General features: G+C 49.4%; 1 protein-coding gene across 3 annotated transcripts in view; it reads left to right on the top strand.

Annotated features, from left to right (window-relative positions):
* The window catches only part of OSBPL6 (oxysterol binding protein like 6), a 3,803,429-nt gene that overhangs the window by 2,176,754 nt on the left and 1,608,247 nt on the right, over positions 1-18,428 (top strand). For all 3 annotated transcript variants that reach the window (XM_069616111.1, XM_069616109.1, XM_069616110.1), the window contains one exon: positions 15,244-15,351. In XM_069616111.1, the coding sequence (XP_069472212.1) occupies positions 15,244-15,351 (108 nt within the window). The remainder of the gene's footprint in view (positions 1-15,243; positions 15,352-18,428) is intronic.

The following is an 18,428-nucleotide window of genomic DNA, read 5'->3' as shown; positions in this document are numbered from 1 at the left end:
GTTTGACTACGGTAACATTTCTTCGAAGGGATTGTGTCCTCCGACGTATTCCTTATCTTTGATAATTCATCTCCAGCTTGCTGGCCTCGGAAATGTTTTCTGTAGAGGACGCTGCGCGTCGATGTCCCCGAGTCGATGTCCCTCGACGGCCACCGTATCGGCGCCGACGTCACCATGCCCATAAATAGCCACGCGTGGCGTCTGTTGCTCAGTTCCGTTTTTCCACGCTTCGTGGGGCCTCGGAACATCGTTGCTCAGTTCCGTCAGATAAACCTTCTACATCTACTCGAATATACCAACTCGTTCTCAATGGCATCGTCATCGGAACCGACAACGCCGCGATCCGACTTCAAAAAATTTCGAGACTGCGGTACAAAAATGTCGAGAACGGATCCACACAGGATCTGCTTGTGGTGCTTGGGAGCTGAGCACCATTGTTCGGAGTGTGAGGACTGCATGTCGATGACGGCGAAAGCCTTGAAGGAGCGCAAGGGGAAGCTCGAGAGAGGTAAGTCAGTCAAAACCTCGAAAGTTTCTTCGGGTGAGTCGAGGCATTCGTCTCCTCGCCGTCAAAAACATTCCCATTCTAGATCTCGAAGTAGCTCCCACCATTCGTCGAGATCAAGACACTCAAAGAAGAGACGTCGAAGATCCCCTTCCTCGTCGTCTTCTGTTTCCCCAGAAAGGGTCTCCTGCCCCACAAAACACAACTCTCAGGCTGAGTGGGAGGAATTCAGGAAGAAAATGTTAAGCGTCTTCGAGAAAGCGGCCTCGACCCCCTCGAAGACAGCTGAGGGTGATACCCCAGGTGAAAAACCCAAAAAATCAAAATGCCGTGAGTCACTGCACCCGGCGAAACATTTCACCCGAGAGCGCCACGGGCCATCGGGTAAGAAGGCACCGTCTTTGACGCAGTCGTCGAAGATCCCTTCGACGCATGGATCGACGCCGTTGTCGAAGGGTTCTTCGACGCCTCGGTCGATCGACTCGACGCCATCGTCGGCGCCGACATCGACGCCAATGAAAGAGAAGACCACGGCTACTCCACAGCCAACGGTGATTCCAAGAGCCTCCGGCACGACGCCGAGACTGTCGTCAACATCCTCAAGTAGGATCCCGATCCTCTCAAGTTCTTCGAGGCCTCTTCCAGTTTTCTCGACGCCGTTCTCGGCGCCTTCGAAGCCTGTCACATCGGCGTCGACAACATCGACGTTTTCACGCCCAATAATGACGAGTTTGGCTCCTTCTGCCTTAGAAATGGATTTTACACCATTTCAGAGGTCAGAGTACCTTGGATTATCTTCAATTTATGAAGAAGGGGAAGATTCTGACCAGGAAACCTTTGGGTTGCAGAGGGCCACACTACCTGTTTCAGAGGATTTCACCTCTGAGGAAAGAAGGTTGAAAGACCTACAGGAGTCATTACATGAGGCAAGTGGGCTGGACACTTCCCCAGAAGTGGAATTTGTTAAGCCAGACCCAGGGGAACATGCCGAAACACCCTATAGAACCCTGATGGCAAGGATTATTGAATTTATGGATTGGTCTGCGCCTTTGCCTGTTTTTCAACAGGATGACCTGACAGACATATTAGACAAAGGTCCACAGGAGGATCCTGTGGTCCCCTTCCATGCAGCCTTACAAAGAAAGATTTAATCTAATTGGGAAACTCCTGAAGTTATCCCTGCTGTCAATAAAAGATTGTCAGCCAAGTATAGGGTAGCTGCAGTTGACCCTGAATACTTATCAAAACACCCGACTCCAGAGAGCCTGGTGGTCCAAGCGACAACTTCATCAAGCAGCAGGACCACTTACCCTACTGTCCCACAGGATAGAGATGACAAGAGGTACGATCCTATGGCAAAGAAAGTCTTCTCTGCTTGTAGTATGGCATTGAAGTCCATCAACGCCACCTGTACGCTCGCCAGGTTCAGTCACACACTGTGGGAGTGTGCTTCATCGGCGGCTGACTGCATACCCGAAGGAGAGGAAAGGGAAGACTTCCTTAACATTATTAAAGATGGCAAAGATGCCATGTGCGAGTCACTTCAAACTGGCATCAATTCCGCTGACAGTATCAGCAGGGCCATGGCGGCATGTACAACAATCCGCAGGCATGCGTGGTTGCGAACGTCTGGCTTTGCTCCAGATGTACAGGCCAGACTTTTGAATATGCCCTTTGACGGCTCTTCATTATTCGGAAAAAAGGCTGACGACAGTCTGGAAAAGTTGCAGACATCTAAAGCAGCGGCAAAATCGTTAGGAGCTGCAATCCGCCAAACTCCTTTCCGCCCTCAGGAACCTCTGGAAGAGGAAAGTCCTTTCGCTATTATTCCGCATTCGGGAAAGGCACAGGACAGCCGGCTCAAAGAGGCCAAAGGAGATCCACCCGAGGTGGACGGGTCAAAAGTACTAAAGCCGCAGCAGCAGTAGGTGCCTCTTTACCCTCGGCATCTGCACCAGCCACCCCAAACCACTCTGAGGTCTTTCCACACAAAACACCTGTAGGGGGCAGGTTAACTCACCATCTGACGGAATGGCAGGCTATAACGTCAGATGCTTGGGCATTGGAGACAGTTTCCCAGGGTTACTGCCTACCCTTTCTACACATCCCTTCCCTCAGAGTCATCCACCGGGGCACAGCTCTCTAAAAGTTCCAGATCCGCTCCTCTTGCAGGAAATTATAGACCTGGTAGAGAATGGTGCCATAGAACCGGTACCTGTAGCGGACAGGAACAAGGGCTGGTACTCCCCCTACTTTCTCATACCAAAGAAGGATGGAGGACTGAGACCCATCCTGGACTTACGAGAATTGAACAAGTTCCTTAGGAAGGACAAGTTCAAGATGGTAACTCTCTCTCCGATCCTTCAGGCCCTCCAGCTCCAGGACTGGCTGGTATCTCTGGACCTTCAGGATGCTTATTTCCATGTGCCAATCCATCTCAAACACAGGAAATACCTGAAGTTCGCAATTGGCGACTCTCATTATCAATTTCGAGTTCTGCCATTTGGGCTGACCTCCGCCCCGAGGGTCTTCACCAAGCTAATGTCGGTAGTGGCTGCGAGTCTAAGGAGGGAAGGGATCAAGTCTACCCCTACCTGGACGATTGGCTGATCAGGGCTGTATCTTCGGAACAAGCTCAGGTCCAGCTAGACTGTCTGCCACTTCCTTCACAAACTGGGCTTCTCCCTCAATTTAAAGAAGTCACAGATGATACCATCACAGAGACTCCAGTTCATTGGAGCGGTCCTGGACACTTCCCTGGGAAAAGCCTTGTCACCAGAGGTGAGGGCTCAAGATATTCTGCAGATGGTCAACAAGTTTCAAAATGCTCAACGTCTCCCAGCCTTCGACTTTTTCAGGTTGCTAGGCCTCATGGCATCCTGCATCTTCCTTGTGCCAGAGGCTCGCCTGAGAATGAGATCTCTTCAGTGGGCACTGAGAACTCAGTGGTCGCAATTATCAGGGAGAATGACAGATCTCCTCCGGATTCCGGACAAGGTAGCCCGCGACCTTCAATGGTGGGCCTATTCAGAGAACATCTTGAAAGAAGAACTGTTTTGGCAACCATGGCCGGAGATAACAGTAGTCACAGACGCCTCACTCACGGAGTGGGGAGCCCATGCCAACGACTTGACCATCAGCGGTCGTTGGTCTCCATCGGAGTCCAGACTATACATCAACCTATTGGAGCTGAGAGCGATCAGACTAGTGCTGAAATCTTTCCTGCCATCAGTACAGGGGAGAAATGTCCTGATAATGACGGACAACACGGTGGCCATGCACTACCTCAACAAAAGAGGAAGGAGGCGTAGGGTCACTGCCACTGTGCAGAGAGGCAATGCAGCTCTGGTTTTGGGCAATTCAGGAAGGAATCTCTTTATCAGCAGTCCACCTAGCCGGAGAGAAGAACTTGACAGCGGACGCTCTGAGCAGGCAGAGCACAGTCTCCCACGAGTGGGAGCGAGCTCAGGAAGTCCTTAAAGAGATCTTCGCCCTTTGGGGAACCCCTCAGGTGGATCTGTTCGCCACAAGCACCAACAGGAAGTGCGATCTGTTCTGTTCAAGGGAATTGCCCCTAAGAGGAGCTCTAGGAGACGCGTTCGTAGTGGACTGGGAGTTTCCACTCCTTTACGCGTTTCCACCAGTCCCTGTTATTCCTCAAATGATCAGGAGGTTTGAGAAGATTCCGGAAAACCATGATCCTAATTGCCCCGGACTGGGCCAGGAGAACGTGGTACCCGGACCTTCTAGATATGTCCATCTGCCCTCCAATCCGTCTTCCACTCAAAGAGAATCTTCTCTCACAGAAGGGAGGTCAGGTTCTCCATCCAGACATCCGAACCCTCAACCTTCACGCTTGGCTTCTGAAAGGGTGAGGTACAAGGATTGGGACCTACCTGATGACGTCATGGAGGTGTTGCTTTCGGCCAGAAGGCCAGCAACAAAGTCTTTATACCGCTGCCGTTGGAACAAATTTTGCAGCTGTTGTAGAGAAGGGAATATCGACCCTTTTTCATGTGGTACACCAACGGTGTTATTGTTTCTACTCTACTTGGCTAACTCAGGCCTTCAAGTTGGCACTGTAAAAGGCTATCTCGCAGCGCTTTCAATCTTCAAGCGGACTGCGGAGGAACCATCGTATTTCAAAATTCCTCTAGTGGTACAATTTCTTAAGGGTCTAACTAATGTTTACCCTCCAAAACCATTCCAAGTTCCCTTATGGGACTTAAATTTAGTCTTAAACTTCCTAATGGGCACTCCATTCGAACCACTTCACTCTTGTTCGCTGAGATTTCTCACGCTTAAAACTGTCCTATTGGTAGCACTAACATCTGCTAGGAGGGTGAGCGAGCTACAAGCTCTCTCCTGTAAACCCCCACATACAATTTTCCACAAGGACAAAGTTGTCCTACAGGTGAAGCCTGATTTCCTCCCAAAGGTGGTTTCTGAATTTCATATTACTCAGAAAATTACCTTACCTTCGTTCTACCCTCCTCCCCATCCGGGGAAAGAGGAAGAAAGGCTACATAGGCTGGACCCAAGGCGAGCTCTAAGCTTTTACATCAGCAGAATGGCCAGGATCAGGCAAGCAGACCAACTGTTTGTAGGATACTCAGGTCACAAGTTGGGATTACCCATAACAAAACAAACCATTTCCAGGTGGATTATTTTGGCCATTCTGGAATGTTACAAACTGGCCGGGAAAGAGCCACCCCAAAATCTTAGGGCTAATTCAACCAGGGGTATTGCAGCCTCTTCGGCCCTCCAAAGAGGGGTACCCGTCAGAGACATACGTGTGGCTGCCACATGGTCGTCCGCACATACATTCACAAAATCTTACAATCTGGATTCCTCCACTAGTCAAGACACCAGATTTGGCAAAGCCGTATTACATTCGGTTCATCCCTAAAGGGATACATGACATTCTTACCCCCACCTCCAATTACATGCCACTGCTATGGGAGTCTATCAAAGATAAGGAATACGTCGGAGGACACAATCCCTTCGAAGAACAAGTTACTTCTTACCTTGTAACGTTCTTTCGATGGGATGTTCCTCCGACGTATTCCTTATCGCCCCTCCCATCCATCCCCGCAGTAATACTTCCCTTGTGGTTGCAGTTTACGCTCCTTCAAGGTCAATAACCAATTCAGGCATGACTTTTCTTATGCTACAAAATGGAACTGAGAAACGGACTCTGCGCGTGGCTATTTATGGGCATGGTGACGTCGGCGCCGATACGGTGGCCATCGAGGAACATCGACTCGGCGGACGTCGACGCGCAGCGCCCTCTACAGAAAAAATTTCCGAGGCCAGCAAGCTGGAGACGAATTATCAAAGATAAGGAATACGTCGGAGGAACATCCCATCGAAAGAACGTTACAAGGTAAGAAGTAACGTTCTTCTCACGGATACGCTTTTCTTTCGTAAGACCGAACTGTCATTACTGTCAAAAAGTGTTGCGTAATAACCCGCGGTAACATCTTTGTTTCACAACACCGGTCTGTCAAATCCAGAGGTACTTACCTTGAATTTTTCTGCACAAGGGGAATTGGTTGTGTGTAGTATATTTGAAGTTTGGATTTAATTTAGTAGAAGTGAAGTGTTTTGTGAACAGATGGTCTAAAAATAAATGTATTTTAACTTTTTAACCAGAAACCATGAGTCAGTGTTTACTTGAGTCACAGTAATTGTAGCCCTTTGTGTAATTTCTACTACTGCTAATTTGCTCTTGAGATAAGTCTGGCTGCTCAGCCACTGCTACCACTTTTTCTATGTAGTACAGGCTTGTACCAAGGGTGAAATTGTACTACCACTTGTAGTCTTAATCTTGTGTAGTGGTTGTGTAAGGGTACTGCACAGGATTCTGCCTAACAATAGCTTTATTAATAACTCTCGAAAGGAGTGAGGGATCTAGAGACCTTGGAGTGCCATCTTAATCGGACAGGATACCCTTGAGTCGATGGTACTAAAAAATGCTCTGCGAATCTGCCCCCAGAGACAAGGGGGTGAATTCAATGAATTGGCTTCTCGGGAATAGTTGACCAGCTCTCTCTAGGCCATTGTCAGACCATTTTTGTGAGTGGCGAAAGCCCCTCCCACCACCTGCTGCGTGGACCCCCACTCCGAACTCAACGGGGAAGGCCAGGAAGAGAGGAGGTTATTGTTTTTACCCTTGGTCCATAAAGTACACAAGACAGTAAGCGTTGGGTGCTTCCTGATGTGGTTGGGATGACTTTTGTTGGGGACCACAATAGGTTGGATGCTTAGGTCCTTAATGTATGCCCAGTATGTTCCCAAGTCCTTTCTAAGGTGTTGTAACATAACTCGGAGTTCGGCGGCTTTGTAGTACAGCCAGAAGTCAGGGAGCCCAAAGCCACTGAAATCTCTCAGCAAGCTTAGTGTTGTCATACTCCTACATCCTGTCCCCTTTCCTCCATACTGTATGTGTGGGAGACGGAACCTTTTTCACCAGACAAAATCTTCTACCCCTTTAAATTTAGAAGCGCACAGGGGAGCGGCCCTGGCAGCATGCGCTCCCCTGACACTGCCCACCAGCGCCACTCCCCAGTCCTCTTTTCCGCTTTGACAGGAGCGGACCGCTCTCACCAGCGCTCCTGGGTTTGGCTTCGGCCTTCTAATTCCACACGCTCTTTCCCGGATCCTGTCTTTTGTCTTTTTGTCTTTCTGTCTTTAATCAGGTACTCGTCCTCTTGCGCCACACTCCTCCCTGGCGCATGTCGACATCCTTGGGCTTCCGCACGTGTCCAGCCTGCGAGAGGCTCTTCCCCCATGTCCGACCCACACACTCTGTGCCTCCACTGCATTGGCGCCGACCATGGCTGGGAAGGCTGTACCACGTGCAACGCACTTATTCTGCGCACTCTCAAGAACAGGTTAGCTCGGTGTAGGGCCTCCAGAGGACTTGGATAACTTTGTCAAGCACAAGTCAAGGCCTCTTTTCCATTGCACCCCTCAAGGGCGATTGCTTCCCTAGGAAACGTCAGAGCGGGATGGACCGTTCAGGTTCTCACACCAGCGCAGGTACCGAGGCTCATCCAGCTACCGACTGCCAGGCTAAGGGGTCGCTAGATCCTTCCAGAGACAGCCCTGAGGGACCGCAAGGTTCATTTACCGGGTATCCACCCGAGGGGCTACGCCCTACTACCAGACAAATGTCTGAGGGGGCGCCTATACTCAGCACTTCCGGCGACACAGCCGAGGGCACGCCGCCTACCAGGCCCCGTCCTGAGGTGCAGGGTTGGCCTCAAGCTCCACCACCAACAGTCCTGGAGGAGGCTGGGCCCAGCGCGGCAATCAACCACAACACAGGCACGTGGCATGCAACCTGACAAGATGGCCGCCGCGTGAGACAAGATGACTGCTCGTCCAATGCTACCACCCTTCACAGAGCAGGTGGAAGAACGAGTTTCGAGGTGGCACTGGTCTTCACCAGGATTGTGGCCTACAGTATATCTTTCAACGTCACAGGGCAAATACACCCAGCAGAGAAGACAGAGTACGCCCCCTCCTCAGCAGCCTTCCGGTGTTGCTCTTCCACTGATGCCACCTAGCACCCCACCGGCCTGTGAGGACAGGTTTTTGGAGAGATTTCTCATGCTTATGCGATCTTCACAGATGGGAGCCATCTTTCAGAATGTGATCAAGGACATGCTGCTTCCGCTCCCTTCGCCAGCACCCACAGTCAATATGCCTGTGGCTCTGGCATCTCAGGCCCCAGCGCAGCCCCAGCTGCCCATGCCAGAACCCACGGTGCCGGCTCAATTGCCTCCGGCTCCCCAGGCGGTTCCACTCCAGCCTCCACAGAAGCCCCAAGCTCTGTTCAGCACACCTCAGCCCTCGGCTCCCAGTACTCCTCCACCCGCTCCGGATCAGGAGGACACCCTAGCGGACACAGATGAGGAGGAGGACTCGATACTCCATCGTCGGCCAAGACATTCCATGATAGGCTTGCAGGCCTGGCCGAGTACCTGGGTCTTCCTCAAACTAAGATCGAACAGCCGGAGGCCGGAGTCCTGGCGGAGGTCCTCACTCTAAACCCTGCGGCTAGAACAGGGATTCTGGTGCAAAAGGACATTGTAGCATGGCCAAGAAGGGATGGCTTAAACCCCATTCAGTGCAGCTCACCAACAGGCGCCTTGAAGCCAAGTACAGGCAATTGGAGGGTGATGCACTCTTGCTGGCAGCACACCCTCAACAACACTCCTCTGTGATTGCAGCGGCCTCTACTCGAAGTCCTCGGCACTGCTAGGCAAGGAGAAGAAGATTTTGCAGGCGTATGGAAAGAAGGTCTATTCCAACGCCTCCCTGCACCTTCTTCAGTCTAATGCAGAGGCCATACTCGCAGCCGTTAATCCGAGGCTTTGGCGGGACATAGGTGATTTCCTTCCGGAACTTCCGGTGCACAGTCAGGCACATTTCAAGGTGGGGCTGGCAGAGGCGAAGATGGTGGCTCAAGACATCATGGAGTCCACGGCAGCACATATAGACACCTCAGACCGTGCCTTCTGCATTGCCACAGAGATTAGGACTGCTTGGCTCCGGGCTACCAAGTTCAACCCGGACGTCCAGGAGTGCATATTGGACCTTCCATTCGAGGGCAGCGACCACTTGCACTCCACCACTGATGAGGAACTTGATAAGAAGAGGAACAGTTCCCAGACTGCAACATCATTATCCATCCTCACAAAGTGAATGTCCAAGACCTACAGTCAAGTACACCCACGGTCCGATAAGGGTCGGGCCTTCAGCGGATTCCGAGGTTCCAAGAACCACGGTCCCGACAGCCTGACCCATCCCTGAGCCAACACCGCTGCAAACAGCACAAGGCGGGGAATAAGGGCTTCTGTTAGGGAGAATTCTCATTCTATGGCTAATTTCCCTTACCTATAGAGTCCCCCAGTAGCTTTGCTGGATTTGAAGGGTTTGTTTCTTTTTTATTCTGCTAAGAGTGAGACTCTTTTTACCACTCTTGGGCATTTTTGCTATGTGTGTTCTAGGCTATGTTTGTGTTTAATGTCTATGGGATTTTCTTACCCCCATAGGAACCATCTTTATTCACATGTGTTACACAGCACCCTCAGTGCAGTGAAACAGGGGTGTCGTAGCGACCCCCAAACATAGACTCCATACCCCGAGACTGACTACTGTCTCCCATGGCATGTAAAGTCCCAATTGACTTTTCTAGTAAATTTTTATGAACTAAACCATTACAAACTATCTTACTATGGAGGTACTGGAAAGGGTTAATAGTTTTTCCCTTATGTTCATTTTTGAGAGGGTACCGTACAGTCCCTCTCTCAAACGTTTCTGGCTGGTGGCAGTGGTTAGTACCGTAAATATTCAACCGTGAATATTTTCCTATGGGATTTTCCCATTGTTCGAGGCTACTACTTTTTCTGACAGCCTCTAGCATATCGCCGGTGCATTTTAATATTAACTTGACTCTGGTAGGTTTTATTTGCCAGAACTTTAATATAACTTCTTTCTCGTGTCTTTCTCTAAACTCCTAACCCAGGTCGGGGATCCTTTGTTCGTCCTTTTGGCAGGATTCTGCCGAGAAGCCCTCCTTTCGGCGCCACTGAGTCTGGGGTGAGTCCATTGTGTGGGAGGGGGAGTAGGACCCTTGGACAGGGTTGCCTCAGCAAGCCATGTCGCACTCTATCCTGATAGTCTGGAGGGTCTCCCGCCAAGATGACCATTCCACTGTGTGAGTGACAGCTAGGCTGTATAAATGGGGATCTTTTTGCATAAAAGCAGGGTCCTGAGGACTGGAAGAGCAAGACGTTGTCACTGGAACTAAGAAGCCGAAGAGGAGAGAAGCCAAAGACATCTCCAACGACTGAACCACTGGTGAAGCCCTGCTGCAGCGTCTCACCACTTTTCTCCACACAACGAGAGAAGATCTTCATCTGCAAGAGCCTTCTTCCCTTGAGCTGGTGCGGCCAACCAGTTTGCCAATCTCCTTCCCGGACCTGCCTTGGTCGAATCTCCAGTACCCTGTACTCGGAGGGCAGATAGCTAGGCACCAGTCCACCCAGACCGCGATTTAAAGGAGCGTACCTTTTATTCGTCGGGCAGCATCGTGGCTGGTTTCATCCCTGGGTAGTGCAGTAACTCGAACCTTCCTCCACAATGAAAGCCTCTCTTCCTCTCTGGATCACCCGAACTGCGGGAACTACCAGGAACAACCGCCACCGCAGGAGCCACTTCTTCATTTTAAAGGTACATTGTTCCGCCAGGCCGCCCTTTCTTCGCTGTAGCACTAAAAGTGTTTTAAATGCTTTACCTCCCTGTTAGGTTGGCCGCCCCTCTCTCTTAACATTGTCTTCCAACTTCTGCATCCACCTTTTCAAAATCGTTAACCAAAGACTTGACTGCAGCTACAAGAACATTTTTCTCCTGGGCCCTTGCCCTGTGCCACTGCCTCTGGCACAGGCATACTGACTCTGGCTACATTTGTTAGAATTGCCTTCTTTAGATTGATTCTCAACTAGAATTATGTTGGTGCACCTACTTCTTATAACTACCCTTTTCTTCCCCTTTCTAAACCTTGTGAAATGCCATTTTGCTCAGTTTTCATTTAAGTATTGACCATACTGATGCACTGTCTTGCCTAATCTGGTTCACAAACTTATGGGAAGTGATGCTAGGGTGTGTAAGAAGCTATTTCTATATAACTTGTGCTTTCCCTCCCTTGTGAGAAATTGATAGAGTATCCCTTGTGTGTGGTTTTCACTGTGCCGTTTTGCTCAGTTTTCACTCTGGGTCACTTGGTCTACAATTTAACTAGTGAGTGTGTATATTTTTCCTTTGACTTATTTAACTTGCTTGATGACTGTGATAAATGTGTTTTACTAGAAGTGTATAAAATAAATATATATCTACTTTTTAATACAAAGCTTTGGTCAGTGTTTCCTTGTGCCATAGTATTTTAGGCCTAGTGTGTAAACCCTGAATGCTGCTCATCTCCCTCTTGAGATAAGTCCGACTGCTCAGCCACAGCTACCAACTAAATCTTTGTGGTACAGACTGATACCAAAGGGGATGTATTGCTCTCACCTGTAGTCTTAATCTTCTGTAGTGCTCCCTAAGGGAACTGCACAGGATTCTGCCTAACAGCTTCTTTCAGTCCCCCTCCTCAGCCTCAGAGGGGAGAAAGGCATGACACTTCCCTCCAGGTCCGCGTGTCTCCGGTGGGGGGCAGGCATGCCTTCCACGCACACAATTGGCGCATGAGATTCGTGGACCCCTTCGTCCTATCAGTAGTGTCCACAGGCTACTGCCTACCAGTCCCTTCCTCTCCTCTCTCCTCCCCTCCACTACCACAGATTGGGACAGCAACTATGCTGGCGGAAATTGGAGCACTTGTAGCGAGCTAGGCAGTGGATGAGGTCCCAGCCTGCCAGCGGGTATGGGCTTCTTCTCCAGGATTTTCGCCATACACAAGAAGAACCAGGCTGGCTTGAGAGTTGTGTTGGACCTTTCCACCCTGAACCTTTCTCTCCCACTTCAAAAGTTCAAGGTGGTTACCCCAGCACTTATTGCAGAGACACTGTGCACGGGAGACTGTATGTGCTCCCTGGATCTGAAGGACGCTTACTTACACGTCCCGATTTGGCAGCCCCATCGGTCCTTCCTGCGGTTCAGGATCATGGGCTTCCAATTCTCAATACAAAGTTCTACCCTTTGGCCTCAATTCAGACCCAAGGGTCTTTACCAGGCTTATGAATGCAGTGGCAGCCCTTCTCAGGGCCCAAGGGCACCTTGTCTACCCATACCTAGACGACTGGCTTGTCAGGGTGAGATCCGCCCTCATGAACAGGCTACACGACTTGGGATTCTCCATCAATCTCAAGAAAACACAGCTGGACCCGACGCAAAGTCTAATGTTCCTAGACCTCATCGGGGATACGAGATCTGAGAGAGTTTTTCCCTTGGAGGACAAGATTGCAGCCATCAAGAGGGCCACAAGTCATTTTCTCTGCAGACAGGTGACCTCAGCATGGTGGTACCAGCTTCTCCTGGGTATCATGGCGGCATGTCTTCTGGCAGTGCCTTACACAAGACTCAAGATGAGGAAATTACAGCTGCACTTCGCAGCCTCGTGGAATCAGGAACAGGGTTCTCAGGCAGAACTCGTAAGCATTCCTCCCCTCCTACACCAGGACCTAGTCTGGTGGAGCACGGACAGCAGTCTGAGGATAGGCAGGCCCTTCCAGCACCCCAGGTTGCCATCACCACAGATTAGTCCCTGGAGGGCTTAGGAGCCACACTGGACAACCACAGCATCCACAGAGTTTGGTCCCATCAGGAACAGGAGGCCCATATCAATTGGCTATTGCTGAAGGTCATCTGGCTGGCTCTCCAGGCCTTCCTACCGCTCATCAGTGGCAAAGTGATCTGCATTCAGACAGACAACTCCACCAGCATGTATTACCTCAACTAGCAGTGTGGTACCAGGTCCCCTCCTCTATGCACCCTGGTGGTCAGCATCTGGGAATGGGCCCTGGCCAACGACATTCACCTGACAGCGATCCACCTCCCGGGGGAGTCGAGTCTGGAGGCGGACAGGCTCAGCAGGCTGCAGGCTGGCAATTCCGAATGGCACTTGAATGACCAGGTCCTTCGGGAGATCTTCAACCGATGGGGTCATCCTCAGGTGGGCTTCTTTGCCACCTGGTTCAACAGGAAGTGTCCTAAGTTTGCATCCTGGCAAGGACAGGGTCTAGGCTCTCTGGGCGATGCATTACAGATTCAGTGGAACAGCATAAACGCCTATGCCTTCCCTTCCACTCCACTGGTACCCAGGGTCATCTGCAAGATAAGAGAGTCCCGGCACCTCAGCATCATTCTGATAGTTCTGTGGTGGCCAGCGAGGCCATGGTTCTCAGAGCTACTCAACCTGTTGGACCAACCTCCCATCCACCTTCCACTGTGTCCAGCCCATCTAATGTCCCAGCGGGGGGGGCACAGTCAGCCACCCGCCCTGTAGAAGTTAGCCCTTGCGGCATGGCTCCTGAGCAGGTCACACTGAAGCATCTGCGCCTCTTGCAGGCTAACCTAGACATCATTCAGGGTGCTAGGAGCAATGCTGCTAGGAGCCAGAACAAAAGCAATTGGACTAGGTTTTGCCACTGGGCAGAGTCTAAGGAGGTTGATCCTCTCACTTGCGCACTGGACGATGTGCTATCCTACTTTGCACACCTGGCACACTCGGGGGTGCAGAGAGACCCATGCCGCACTTATCTGGCAGCAGTCAGAGCCTACCGGAACTCGTAGGAGGAAGTTTTCTCGTCCGCCAATCTGGTGGTTAAAAGACATTTGACGGGCCTCACTAGGCACTACCAGCCCATCAAGAAGCCACACCCTGTGTGGGACCTCAATATAGTGTTGGGCTCCTTGGCACAAAAAACCATTTGAGCCAATGGCATCCGCAGACATTAGGCTAGACACCAAGAAGACAGCCCTTTTCGTGGGTCTTCGTCTGCACGACGTGTCAGCGAGATCCAAGCTCTGGTGGCCTCTGAGCCATACACTACCTTTCACAGGGACAAGTTGGTCCTCAAAACGCATCCCGCGTTCCTACCTAAAGTAGTCTTGGCGTTCCACCTTAATGAGGAGATAGTACTCCCAACTTTCTTTGCAGACCCCAAAGACGATGCTCAGAGGGTGTTGCACCGTTTAGATGTTAGGCGAGCGCTAAAGTTCTATCTGGACAGAATCAAGAGCTTCTGTAAATCTGAGGCTCTATCACCTTCAGAGGGTCAAGGCCAGGATATCAGGCTTCCAAGGCCTCCATAGCAAGATTGATGGTTTTGGCCTATGAGGGGCAGCACAAGCCACTTTCAGCAAAAATGCATGCCCACGCTATCAGAGCCAAGGCCATGGCGGTCGCATTCCAGATATATGTCCCGTGGCAGGTCATTAGCAGGACAGCCGTGTGGGCCACTCCCTCAGCTTTTTGCAAGCACTACTGTTTGGATGCCGGCTCCAGGTCGGATGCAGCATTCGGTCAGGCAGTATTAAGGAACTTGTTTTCTTAAGGAGGGTCACCTCTCCACCCTGGGCTACATTCATTTGTAATCGCTCATGCAGTATGGAGAAAAGGGGACGGGACGTAAGAGCCCTCACCTGGGGAGGAAAACACTGCCTCTCTACGTCCCTCACCACGGGACGTAAGAGTGATTAAAAGTTACTCACCGTAGTAACTAACATACTCTTAGTCCATAGTCCACTTTCCTCCATACGTCCAACCATCCTCCCCCCTATGAAAACTGGTGTCATTAGGCAATGTTAATATTGTCGACGCGTCTATGGGGACTGAGCAGTGGCACCGGTGGTCGGAGTCAGGGGAGAGCATGCACCCAGGGCCGCACCCCTGCGCGTCTCTAAATTTAAAGGGAAAGAAGATGGGACTATGGACTAAGAGTATGTTAGTCACTACGGTGAAAAATTATTTGCAGTCTTTTATCCTGTAATTGCAGGCTGCCATGTATACAAAACCAAGAACTACATCAGTAAAACTTATGCTGGAACATACATGCTGTGCATATATATATATATATATATATATATATATATATATATATATATATATATATATATATATATATATATATATTTACTGTCCTTGGTATTTGGGGAAACAAACTACTGTTGTGTCACTTATTTGAGATTTGTTTTCTAATTTTGGTTATTTTATTTCTTGTTTCAAGGCACTCAACCACAATGCTGAACTGAGGAGTCGTTTAAGCAGAATACATTCTGAATCTGTTGTTTCTGACCAGGTTGTCCGTGTAAATGTCGTTTCTAGCCCAGATGAGGTAAGCTGTTTGCATTTATTGCATGTAGAAAATTTGCATCCAAGCATGTGCATGAGGGGGCAAGTACATTTCTTACATGTTGCAGATTTGGGAATTGTTTCAACTGGTGGAGCCAAAGGGTAAAATGAAAACATATCTGTGCTTCAAATACTTTGACATAGAGACACTCTGCAGAAAATCCAAGTAGAATGGAGGTGTAATTTTGAGTTACACTGCCTTTGTCTTTACAGTGAATGTGTTGATACCTTGTAGTGCCTGAGATTTACACATGCTGGGTATTTTTGTGTTAGCAAAATCAGCAAGTACCCCCATTGTGATTTAGTGCAACAAATGCATTTTTGTTATGTATCCCATGTATACCTTAGCAATATTGGTTTAATCTGTCATGCCACTAAAGTACCTTGTATTGTATTCATTTACTATTGCTATTGAAATTTGTTGTACTGTATGCTCAACTACTTCAGTGTCTCCTGATAAATGCACCAAAGCTGCATCATAGATAGTAAGTCTATCCTTCACATAGGCGTTGGTTCTGCCTCCACAGGTGCCTTCCTCATTGCACGGTTTGTGTCTGCTGACTCAAGTAAACAAGAATGTGTCATGGTCTATTTTTTCAATTTTTTTTATTTGCAGTTGGATGCTTGTTTATGAGGTATCTGCTTGGTGCGCAATTAGTTTTTGAGACACAATGAACCTTGCATCGGTTGCCAATCCATGCAACAGGGACCTAAACTTAAAAAGGGATCAGTACTGGATAATCGGCTGTCAACCTCACCAAGGGGCAAATGTTTACTATCATGTTTTCCTACACCATGAGACCAAAGCCATTGCAAAAGTAAAAGAGAAAAAATGAAGGGTGCTATGAAAGTGAATAACTGGCTGACATGGCAACTGGCAATGCTTGTCTCATGAATATGCCCTAATACTGTTTTTTTCTTCAAATGCCTTCTGCCATATCTATCAATGAGAGGTTGTTTCACAATATGTGTGCCAATCATGAGTGCCGTCATGTGTCGTGCTTTTGAAGTGTCTTTCTTGTATCACACAGATGGAATAATGTACTGCCATTTCCCAAGCTCTTTGAGCACTTCAAATATCATAGTTAACAGGTAATGATAGCTCTCTATGTAGATTGCAGGCTCAGGACTGCCCCCCCCCCCTCGATACCCAGTAGGTTGGATCTTTTGGCCAGGGTCAACCTCCCACTCTTTCAACCAGTGTGAGTGGCTATTCTCTTCAGCGGGCTTCTACAGTCTGCACCTGGGGCGGTGTCAACATTGTGACATCATGGAGTTCTGGAATTTATTGGACTGGGCACATGGAGCCCCAGCCAAGAAGTTGCACACACTTCTGATGTAGTAAACACAAGGGGCCTCATTACAACCCAGGCGTTAAGGGTTTAACGGCGCCATCGGCGCCGTTAACCCTTAATGCCTGATTACCATTTTAACGCCTGCTTTTAGCAGCCGTTAAAATGCAAGGCGCTAACCCGCCTTGGTGCTAATTACGGCACCGTAATTTACGGTGCCGTAATTAGCGCCTTCCCCACTCCCATTATGCCCTATGGGGCAAAAATGGGAATGGGGAAGGGTAAATGGGGAATGGGGATTTACCGCCCCACTCACCTTGGAATGGGGCGGTAAATCCGCCATCCACCATGGTGTAAACAGAGTTTACACCATGGTGGTAAAGTAGGGAACTTACCGCCTGGGTTGTAATGAGGCCCAAGGTGTTATTAAAACATTAATGTGCTGCATGATAAGTGCAGCTACCCATTCAGGAACACCACCAGCCTTATATCAGATTGCCATGGAAATCCATGCCTCTAAGCTTAGGAAAAAAAGGTATACCTGATCTCCCACTGTAGCAATGAAGCAAATAAACACCATTGCGAGATGTTGAATATTATTAGATCGCACCATGTCGAAATGTTACCTAAAGCATTCATCGGATTGTGCTGCTGGCGGGCATGCAAGAACGCAGACTGGACAGACACACAAAAGCTAGTAGAATGCATAGCTCTCAACAAGGGTGAAAGAAGTGTCTAGGGTTGCTGTTGGTTCTCTTGTTCGGAGGAGAATTGCCTAGCATTTTGTTGCTGGACTGCGCTAGTGGGAGGCACCAGACTGATATGCAAATGGTTATTTCTCCTCTGTGAAAGGAACAGTGAGCTAAAACGTGGTTGTAGACCTTCCTGAGTGGGAAATCTGCCATAGACCAGGTTATTTGAACAGTGTTCATTCTCAGTAGAGGGGCTCCCACAATATTGTATAATTTTGTTAATACTTGGGATCTAACCCTACCTTTCTCAAGGTAATCTAGAAGTGGACCCCTTTCTCACTGTGCTTAGACAGGCAAGCTTCCCCTCACTGAGGAGGCCCAACAAGACCGAAACATGTGTCTGGGGGTTGCTGTTGGTATTCTTGATCAGAGGAAAATTGCCTAGCATTTCGATGCTGGACTACCCTGATGGGTGCGACCAGACTGATATGGAATTAGATAATTCTCCTCTGTAAAAGGTACCATGAGCTAACACATAGTTGTAGACCTTCCTGAGTCGGAAACCTCCCATAGAACAAGTTATTTGAACCGTCTTCATTCTCAGTAGAGAGGCTCCCACAATGATGTTTAATTAGAGGGGATTGGGTCCTCCGACGTATTCCATATCTATGACAGTAATCACCACAGCTGTGCTGCTTCGGAAAATCTTTCTGCATCCAGCGTCTATGACGTCGATACATCGCCCTCGAGGACCTCCTCCGACGGCCGACGTAACTGGATGTTATAAGTAGGATGCACGATGCCCATAGCCTCAGTTCCGTTTTTTCCGGGAACGTATTCGCTTCCGAGATCTCGGCGCGCCTCGACTCTTTGGAGTTCCTGTTCTTTCTCGGTTCTTCGAACCTGTTCGTATTGTCAAGTCTTTCTTTGTGAAGATGTCTACCTCGTCTTCCACACCGCATCCAGGCTTTAAGAAATGTGGGGACTGTGGGTCCAAGATGTCGGTAACGGACTCGCACGACGCCTGCCTCTGGTGCCTCGGGGAGGCCCATGACACGGGGGACTGTGTTGACTGC

Source organism: Ambystoma mexicanum, chromosome 9 (assembly GCF_040938575.1).
Source record: "Ambystoma mexicanum isolate Mex_15411 chromosome 9, UKY_AmexF1_1, whole genome shotgun sequence".
Lineage (NCBI taxonomy): Eukaryota > Metazoa > Chordata > Amphibia > Caudata > Ambystomatidae > Ambystoma > Ambystoma mexicanum.
This window is presented reverse-complemented; position numbering and strand designations above follow the sequence as displayed.